General features: G+C 41.5%; 1 protein-coding gene across 1 annotated transcript; it reads left to right on the top strand.

Annotated features, from left to right (window-relative positions):
* Positions 1–1033: 1033 nt before the first annotated feature.
* LOC110489327 (vesicle-associated membrane protein 2) lies at positions 1034–9650 on the top strand. Its single transcript, XM_021562055.2, has 6 exons — positions 1034–1400; positions 3255–3267; positions 4320–4437; positions 6021–6179; positions 8884–8935; positions 9148–9650. Coding segments are annotated over exons 2-6 (348 nt in total). The 5' UTR covers positions 1034–1400; positions 3255–3265; the 3' UTR covers positions 9165–9650.
* The last annotated feature ends 753 nt before the right edge of the window (positions 9651–10403 follow it).

Below are 10403 nucleotides of genomic sequence, written 5' to 3'. Positions count from 1 at the left end.
TGGATGTCCTTTGGGTGGTGGACCATTCTTGACGGGAAACGGTTGAGCGTGAAAAACCCAGCAGCGTTGCCGTTCTTGACACCAACCGGTGTGCCTGGCACCGACTACCATACCCCGCACTTCAATCTTTTGTCTTGCCAATTCACCCTCTGAATGGCACAATCCTTGTCTCAATTGTCTCAAGGCTTAAAAATCATTCCTAAACTTGTCACCTCCCCTTCATCTACACTGATTTGAAGTGGATTTAACAAGTGACATCAATAAGGGATCATAGCTTTCACGCAGGGGTGGGCAACTCCAGTCCTCGGGGGCCTGATTGGTGTCACACTTTTTCTCCATCCCTAGCAAACACATCTGATTAATCAAATTGTATTCTAAACTGAAGATCATGATTAGGTGATTATGGGAGTCAGGTGTGTTAGCTGGGGCAGGGGCAAAACTGTGACACCAATCAGGCCCCCGAGGACTGGAATTGCCCACCCCTGACTGGTCAGCCTATGTAATGGGAAGAGCAGGTGTTCTTCATGTTTTGTACACTCAGTGTGTGTCGGTCAACATGATTGAAATGCAGGTGACTTACAAATATGAATTTGTCAAACAGCAGCATTGTATGGAGACGTTATAATGATTAAGTGGTTGCAAAAAGAAGACTTGTACTCCGTTGAGACCAATATAATTGATCTGGGACTGTGTATACCATGTATCTGTGTAACATCACAACCTCCAGGTTTCTGGAAACAATAGGAAAACAATCAATGTATTAATGGAAGTGCTGTACAAAATAAAATATCTTGAAGGAGACGGTGGTCCCTGGAGTTGTATTTGTTTCCATTCATTTCCATGGCTGTAGTTTGTTTTCCTTGGGCATACCCCCTAATGATTTTATCATTCGCTTTCCATTTGGACTTTCCTAAAATAATGAAATTATGTAAAAAAAGGAGGAAGCACCAAAGCAAATCAAGGAGTGAGCACTAAAACAACCCTAAAAACAGAGAACAAGCCCATTGCAAAAACATTCATTTACCAGTTCAGCGCATTTAAACCCTGTACCAGTAATCATTTGTGCCCTCTGGCTGAAAGGAAAACTGTTGCATTGTGAACTTTGAAGTCTTTGTGGACTCCGAGGAGACATTGCTCGAAAGCACGTCTGCTACGTGGCCTCTGCAGCAGCTGCGCTCAACTTCATCACAATCTGCTGCCTACACTGTATTTCTCGCTTCTGCGTTGAGCTTGAAGCGGCCAGTAGACACACGGATACAGACACCCACAAACACTTTATGTTGAGCTCCATTTCTGTTTCGCAGTGGATTTACTTAGACACTGACATGGCGTACTTTCAAGCGTTGTTGATCTGAGAAAAACAAAACAAAGCAGCAGGCTATCCCTAGAGGTTCACAAAGGCAAGTCAGAGCAACTGTCGTTTTTTTTAATGGAATTATCATTTCTGAGAGAGACAGCACGTTTCCGCTTCCATTTCCGTTCACTATATTTTTGCAATAGTCGACAATATAGACTCTAAACTTTGACTTTTAAAAAATATATACAAATATATGGTTGTAAAATAGATACATTAGTCATGTAGTAATCAATAAAATGTTAAACAAATCAAAATATATTTTATATTTGACATTCTTCAAATAGATACCCTTTGCCTTGATGACAGCTTTGCACACTCTTGGCATTTTCTCAACCAGCTTCATGAGGTAGTCACCTGGAATGCATTTCAGTTAACAGGTGTGCCTTCTTAAAAAGTTAATTTGTGGAATTTCTTTCCTTCTTAATGCGTTTGAGCCAATCAGTTGTGTTGTGACAAGGTAGGGTTGGTATACAGAAGATACAATTTGATAAAAGACCAAGTCCATAATATGGCAAGGACAGCTCAAATAAGCAAAGAGAAATGACAGTCCATCATTACTTTAAGACATGAAGGTCAGTCAATACGGAAAGTTTCAAGAACTTTGAAAGTTTCTTCAAGTGCAGTCGCAAAAACCATCAAGCGCTGTGATGAAACTGTCTCTCATGAGGACCGCCACAGGAAAGGAAGACCCAGAGTTACCTCTACTGCAGAGGATAAGTTTATTAGCGTTACCATCCTCAGAAATGGGCAATTAACTGTACCTCCCAAATAAATGCTTCACAGAGTTCAAGTAACAGACACATCTCAACATCAACTGTTCAGAGGAGACTGCTTGAATCTGACCTTCATGGTCGAATTGCTGCAAAGAAACCACTACTAAAGGACACCAATAATAGGAAGAGACTTGCTTGGGCCAAGAAACACGAGCAATGGACATTAGACCAGTGGAAATCTGTCCTTTTGTCTGACGAGTCCAAATTTGAGATTTTTTGTTCCAACTGCCGTGACTTTGTGAGACACAGAGTAGGTGAACGGATGATCTCTGCATGTGTGGTTCCCACCGTGAAGCATGAAGGAGGAGGTAGGATGGTGTGGGGGTGCTTTGATGGTGACCCAAAACACACCTGCAGGCTGTGTAAGGGCTATTTGACCAATAAGGGGAGTGATAGAGTGCAGCATCAGCTGACCTGGCCTCCACAATCACCCAACCTCAACCCAATTGAGATGGTTTGGGATGAGTTGGACCGCAGAATGAAGGAAAAGCAGCCAACAAGTGCTTAGCATATGTGGGAACTCCTTCAAGTCTGTTGGTAAAGCATTCCAGGTGACTACCTCATGAAGCTGGTTGAGAGAATTTCAAGAGTGTGCAAAGCTGTCACCAAGGCAAATGATGGCAACTTTGAAGAATCTAAAATATATTTTGTTTAATGCTTTTTTGGTTACTACATGATTCCATATGTGTTATTTCATTCTTATGATGTGGTCACTATTATTCTACAATGTAGAAAATAGTAAAAATAAATAAAAACCCTTGAATAAGTAGGTGTGTCCAAACGTTTGACTGGTACTGCATATGGTTGTAAAAAAATAATACATATAAAAATATACAGAATATTTTTTTACAACCATCGATTGGGCCGGTTATATCTACCGCTGTGTACAGACTGCGAGTTGTGCGTCAAAGACGCGTCGACATTTTCCACAGGCGTCGGCTCGCAGAGAGTTTGTAAGAAATTGGACAAAAGTGACAGAAACCGGCTGGAATTCTTCGGAATATTGAAACAATCGTTCCCTTGCCTGTGGATAGTACTACTTTCTCAAATATACTGTATCTCTCTCTGTCTTTTTTGTGCCCCCACTCTCTACTCCCCCTTGACCGCGGATTATTATAAAGCAGCTACCATCGACATGTGAGTAAATGTGTTTTTTAGTTCAGCTAAATGTATATGATATGTCTCCGATAGAGACATAGACTACAGCGTTTTGAATACTTATTTAAGGATGTTAGAGTAATTGTATTGTTGTGTCAACTAATTGCAATTATGGATTGTTTTACTGCTAAGACTAAACATCTGTTGAAATAGTTCATTGCTATTATATATTCATTTTAGGATTCGAATAGTTTACCCAAACGTAAAATATACCACAGAAAGTAGGCCTATTGCAAATTAATATTAGGCTACATGTCTCTCAGTCTCACAATATCAATAGTAGAATGACTCCTTCACAATGACTCAGTCAATATTCATCATCCATCTTCTTTATGAAGCTAGCTGTTGTAATATTTTTAAAAAAATTATATATATATATATATATATATATATATATATGATTTTTAGTTGTTTTTGTTGTAATTTGTATAATAATTAGTGTACAGCACCTTGCCTGGTTTGTTAATCTGGAGCAAAATGCATCCATCTTTGAAAAGAGCAGCCTTCACGGCTTTTTTCCCTCTAATCTCTCTCCATTTTGCTAGTGGAAATCAAGCCTGTCTAATACAGACTCTGTACCAAATCAAATCAGAGTGGTTGTTTGCTCAGGATGTGGCTCAGACATGATGAGAGAACAGGCCTCTATGATTGGCTTTTCTAGTTTAAACATCACATGTATCATTTTCTACCATAGCCGATATATTTCGCATTCATTCAGTCTTTGTGCTTATTTGTCCTTAGTGTTTGAAGAGGGCTATTTCAGCAGTTAAGTTATTCTTCACTTAGACACCATTGCTAGTATTGCCTACTTACTATGCTGTATGGCTTAGCAAGATCAAATCAAAATCAAATCAAAGTCTATGCGGGTGCAGGGAAATGCTTATGTTACTAGCTCCTGACAATGCAATAACATTTCAAACAGGTACACAAATAATACATAATACTTACTTTTATCATTCATTTTCCTTACCAGTTTTGGTGCGGTTTTGGCAGTTGTTGTTGTTAGTAAGTTAATGCCTCTCTCTACACAGGTCGACCACAGACGCAGGAACCCCGGGGGCCCCTGAGGGAGAAGGGGGCCCCCCAGCCCCAGCCCCCAACCTCACCAGTAACCGACGACTGCAGCAGACGCAGGCACAGGTGGACGAGGTAAGACTCAAAGAAGAGTACCATTTTTGAAGTGTTGATCTTTTGATATGTCAGCGCGATTACTCATTTAGGCAGTCCTGTAAACAACCTTTATTGGTCAAAAATGTACAGAATACTCATGTGTGAAGTGAACAATTATAAAGACCGTGTGGAAGGTGGGATGAAACAGTAATGATGGGGATGAATAGAGGGGAGGATGAAAGGATAAAGCCAGGGGAAAAGAAGAGATGAAGGATACTGCGTTTTCTTTATTGTTGTGTGACGAAAGATGACAATTGTTCCTGAGAGAATCAAATTCAAGAACGATGGGAGGACGGGGTCCTAAGTGGAGGAGATGGGCAAGGGGGTGGGAGGCAGTGGTCCGTAAAAGGAAGAATGATCGAAGAAAAGAGGGATGAGTCAGTGAGAGTTTACAAGGGCATAAACCTTGATCACAGAATATTCTCTGGTCATCTGTATGAGGTGTACACATCCTTTCCAATCACTCATAATGAGGATGACGAGGGCCCATAGAGGTAAACACTTTCCTAATGAAATACCGGATCATTCAACCAGTGTGTGCTATGCAGGTATTCTTATTTTTCCTATTGTTTGTACGCCACACCTGTTTGTTGGATGTTGGTGCACTAGTTTTGAAATAACTCACTTCTTGACCGTTCATTCAGAAATGCTGACAATTCTCACCACCTGTGGCATCAACAATTGTAGTGGAGGCTCACATCATTTCTTCTCAGTCAATTGATTCCTTGACCATTGGGTAACTAATGCTGACTGTCCTCAACTCTCAGTGACATTGATATTTACATTCTGATAAGACGTGATTGATTACCTTCTCATTGAGCAATGCCGACTCTGTCCCTTCCTCGCCGTCTACTGTACATTAGTGACACTGGCAGTTAAAAGTTCACATTAGTTCTATTCAGTAAGAATTGATTTCTCGACTGTTAGGTGCAATGCTAGCCTCGACTGCAGATGTTCTATAGGTAACTGCCAAAATAATGGAAACACTTGAGTAAGTGAAGGATACAAAGTAATTTGAAAGCAGGTGCTTACACACAGGTGTGGTTCCTGAGTTAATTAAGCAATTAAAATCCCATCATGCTTATGGTCATGCATAAAATTATAAAATTGCTGGGCAGGCTAATATTTTGGTTACCTTGACTACGCCCCCACAGGATGGCAATGCCCCCATCCACGGGGTATGAGTGGTCATTGAATGGTTGGATGAGCATGAAAACGATGTAAACCATATGCCACAGCCGTCTCAGTTATCAGTTCTCAACCCAATTGAACACTTAAGGGAGATTCTGGAGCGGCACCTGAGACAGTGTTTTCCATCAACAAAACACCAAATGATGGAATTCCTCGTGGGAAAATGGTGTCTCATCCTTCAAATAGAGTTCCAGATACTTGTAGAATCTATTCCAAGGTGCATTGAAGCCGTTCTGTCTCATGGTGGCCCAACGCCCTATTAAGACACTTTATGTTGGTCCTTCCTTTATTTTGGCAATTACCTGTAGGTTTCTTCATGAACAAGAATACAATGTTGAGTGTCCTCTCCATTCCACTCCTGTCCCCTACAGGTAGTGGACATCATGCGTGTGAACGTGGACAAGGTGTTGGAGAGGGATCAGAGACTGTCGGAGCTGGACGACAGGGCCGATGCTTTGCAGGCCGGGGCCTCACAGTTTGAGAGCAGCGCTGCCAAGCTTAAGAACAAGTACTGGTGGAAAAACCTCAAGGTTTGCGTGTGTGTCTGTCTGTGTGTATATGTAACCGACTGGGTTCAAATCCGGTTCTCCTACACACCACATGTCTGCGTTAACCCTCTTAGTGAAAGCCTAGGCTTTAGCTCACGGGGCTAACACAAGTCTTCAGGTCTCAGGCAACTCTTCACACAAGCAGGAATAATTTGTAATACAACCTTCACACGTGAGTTTGCTGTTTTATGCTTAGGCTTCCATAGTGCAGGCCGCCACACCGTGGCAGTCACACACTAGCTGTATATTATGACAAGGCGTTGGGGTATTTCCACAGTGCTCAGACAATTTATACCAATGATGTCCCTGTACATGGAGGAATAACTCTTCGTACTTTCAACTACCATTTTAGCCCTTTGTTGGCTCTGTTCTTCTGTGACCTCACTTAAGGCTCTATTCAATCTGAATCGCTGAAGCGTTACAGATTGCGCAATAGAAATGTGAAGGTCATTTCCGATTGAGCCGACAATTGCAACGTTATTCATCGCGAATGCAGCCGCTAACGCAGGAACATTTCCTTTACATTTCAATCACGCTGAACTTCCGCGGTGTGGATTGAATAGAGTCCTTGCTATATAAAAAAATGTAGATCCTTCTATCCAACTATCCTTCAATCCATCTTTCTCACAGCATGAATTTATAAACCCTTAGCCAACCCCCAAACCCCACTCTCGCCTCTGCTTTTGAGCACAGATGGCTGTCCCGTTGCCAGTCCAATCATGTGTGTCCGTTGAGGAGGGGGAGGGGTTAGAAATCCCAATCTGGATTACAGTGTGATGCCAGATTAAACCCAAAAACCCAGCTGTGGCTCAACTCGTGATGTAACCCCTTCAGCTCATCCCTCTCTTCCTCTCACTCTAATACTTCCTCTATTCCTCCCTCACTCCCTCCATATCTCTCTCTCGCTCCACTTGTTTCTCTCCTAATCTCAGTCATCTGATCTGCAGCCCCGTAGTTGATTTGTATTTATTTCCTCTCTTATGCTCTACAGAGCCGGCTCTAATATAATATTCATCACGGCTAACCTCACTCTCTGAAATCGAACCATTCTTTGCCATACAGGCATAAACTACATCACCCAGGTGTGTCTGTTTAGGTCATTGGCTTGCAGTAGTGTCATAGTAATGCTTACACCCTCTTGGCACGTAATCCATGTGACGTACTGCAGCAGTATCACATTAGTGCTATTTGTTTATACTATGGCTGGGATTTCAAAAGGGAGTTATAGATCAGTATTTTGTAAGGTAATTTACTCTTGAACCGACATGTGCATCCGTTTACAGGGTGCGAATATTGGGGAAATTGCCTTTAAAAAAAGGTGCATTGTTGGCTTTCCTGTCACGTTGGTATGAATGATTCGGGAGACAGGCGCAGGAATGCGTAATAGTTGTTTTTTTTCTTTACCCAAATTATAGCATGCCATATAAAGGCATGGGGATGAGGACAAAACATACAAGTATACAACACACATGGTCGAAACCCAAAGAAAAGAGCGCGAAATACCTCGAATAAATAACACAAGCGCACAATGATTCACAAACGGGACCTGTAATCATCTGTGCAATCTACAAGGGCACGAAAGTCAAAAAGCACAGGTACTCACACGACCAACGGACATGGTAACAATAATGGACAGCACCATGGTGAACAAAGGGCACATATATACAAATACAATCAGTGGGAATAGGGGCCAGGTGTGCGCAATGAAAGTTCCAGAGGGATCCGTGACATTTCCAGTGTGCTGTTTTATAACGCGCGCCTTGGCTTGAATCCCAGCCTATGTGACGAACGACAGTTTAATCTGTTAATGATCGGTATCTATCAATCTATCAATGAAATGTATTTATAAAACCCTTTTTGCTTCTACTGTACATTGTAAATAACGATGGGAGAGAAACAACTGAAAGCAATATACACTGAACAAAAATATAAATGCAACATGCAACAATCTCAAAGATTTTACTGTTACAGCTCATATAAGGAAATCAGTCACTCAGCTCCAGGCGTGGGACATTTCAACTGATATCCATCAACGGCTATTACCGAGACCAGCGCTGGGTGATGGTTGCTGATTGAAGAGGACTGGCCACCCCTCATAGCCTGGTTCCTCTCTAGGTTTCTTCCTAGGTTTTGGCCTTTCTAGGGAGTTCTTCCTAGCCACTGTGCTTCTACACCTGCATTGCTTGCTGTTTGTGGTTTTAGGCTGGGTTTCTGTACAGCACTTTGAGATATCAGCTGATGTACGAAGGGCTATATAAATACATTTGATTTGATAATGGGCCTCTGTTCGCCTATATAGATATTCCATAAAAAAATCTGCCGTTTCCAGCAACAATAGTAATTTACAACAATAACAATGTTTAAACTGTATTTCGGATCAATTTTATGTTATTTTAAAGGACAAAAAATTTGCTTTTCTTTCAAAAACAAGGAGATTTCTAAGTGACCCCAAACTTTTGAACGGTAGTGTATATGTAAAGAGCAAGGTTACAGCTATCATGATGAGAGAGTAATGTTGAATGGATTTTAGATTCAGCTCTCTCCAGATTAAAAACAATAAGAGATTAAGAATTTGATATTAAATGTGTTTAATATTGAAATGTGTTAGAGAGAATATGGAAGTGGTTTTATATATCTGAAGGTTGATATTTCAGGATATTCGAAGGCTTTCTATTGTTTTTTTCAGATGATGATTATAATGGCAATCATAGGAGTCATATGTGTTGGAGTTGTGTTCTGTAAGTACCATATATATCTACATTTTCACTTACAGACGAAGTCTGCTTCACTTGATTTTCACACAAAACACATGGAAAAATGTTTATAGACAGTTTTGTGAAACACATGCGCATGTCATTTTGTGTTGCTGTAGCCTAGTAGTCTGATGTCCAAAGTAGGAAACAACTGTTTACTCTGTGATATTTACATGGTCTCATCTTCTCCCCTGCAGTGTATTTCTATTATTGAGCTGGTCTCTTCAGGGACGGACAACAAGCGCAAGACGAGATACCAGAATGAAGCCAAATCCACCCTCAATTCCCTCTACTCCTCCTCTCCTTCATCCCTCTCTTCTTAACCGATGCCTTCCATCCAAAACCACCATGCTCTTGTAGACGTTGGCGCAGTGCCTCTCCCTCTTCTTTCTTCACAGTCGCTCTCTGCCGTTGTGCCCTTGAGCAAGGTACTTAACCCCTACAAATGCTCTGGCGGCGCTGCTCTGTGGCTGACGCTGTGCTGCTCCGGACATTGTGGGTGTGTGTTGGTGTGTCAGGTTTGGTATTGTGACAGTAAATCGATAAACGTCTGTAAAATGGACAATAAAGTATCTATTCTATTCTGTTGTTGCCGCTTTCTCCAACTCTCTTTTTTGTCTCTCTTCATCCCCCATTTGTAAGTGTGTTTTCCCTTCAAAGTCCAATGTATGTGCTATCCCAGAGGGCTTATCACATTTATGGACTGTATGGACGTCTCTAATACACTACCGGTCAAAAGTTTTAGAACACCTAATCATTCAAGCGTTTTTCTTTATTTTTAATATTTTCTACATTGTAGATTAATAGTGAAGACGTCAAAACTATGAAATAACACATTAAATCATGTAGTAACCAAAAAAAGTGTTAAACAAATCAAAATATGTTTGAGATTCTTCAAATAGCCACCCTTTGCCTTGATGACAGCTTTGCACACTCTTGGCATTCTCTCAACCAGCTTCACCTGGAATCCTTTTCCAATAGTCTTGAAGGAGTTTCCACATATGCTGAGCACTTGTTGGCTGCTTTTCTTTCACTCTGGGGTCCACTCAACCCAAACCAACCATTTGGTTGAGTTTGAGAGATTGTGGAGGCCAGGTCACTCTCCTTATTGGTAAAATAGCCCTTACACAGCCTGGAGGTGTGTTGGGTCATAGTCCCACTAAGCCCAAACCGGATGGGATGCCATATCGCTGCAGAATGCTGTGTGGTAGCCATGCTGGTTAAGTGTGTCTTAAATTCTAAATAAATCACTGAGTGTGTCATCAGCAAAGCACCCCCACACCATTACACCTCCTCCTCCATGCTTTATGGTGGGAAATACACATACAGAGATAATCCGTTCACCCACACCGCGTCTCACAAAGCCATGGCAGTTGGAACCAAAAATCGCAAAACTTCCACCTTTGCACTTGTTTCTTGGCCCAAGCGAGTCTCTTCTTATTATTGGTGTCCT

Source organism: Oncorhynchus mykiss, chromosome 32 (genome assembly GCF_013265735.2).
Source record: "Oncorhynchus mykiss isolate Arlee chromosome 32, USDA_OmykA_1.1, whole genome shotgun sequence".
NCBI classification, from domain to species: Eukaryota; Metazoa; Chordata; class Actinopteri; order Salmoniformes; family Salmonidae; genus Oncorhynchus; species Oncorhynchus mykiss.
This window is presented reverse-complemented; position numbering and strand designations above follow the sequence as displayed.

What these genes read in the sequence shown, in the direction of transcription:
- LOC110489327 (XM_021562055.2), top strand. An exon ending in CGCAGGCACAGGTGGACGAG is followed by an intron (nt 4,438 to 6,020) that starts GTAAGACTCAAA and finishes TGTCCCCTACAG; the next exon opens with GTAGTGGACATCATGCGTGT. An exon ending in ACTGGTGGAAAAACCTCAAG is followed by an intron (nt 6,180 to 8,883) that starts GTTTGCGTGTGT and finishes TGTTTTTTTCAG; the next exon opens with ATGATGATTATAATGGCAAT.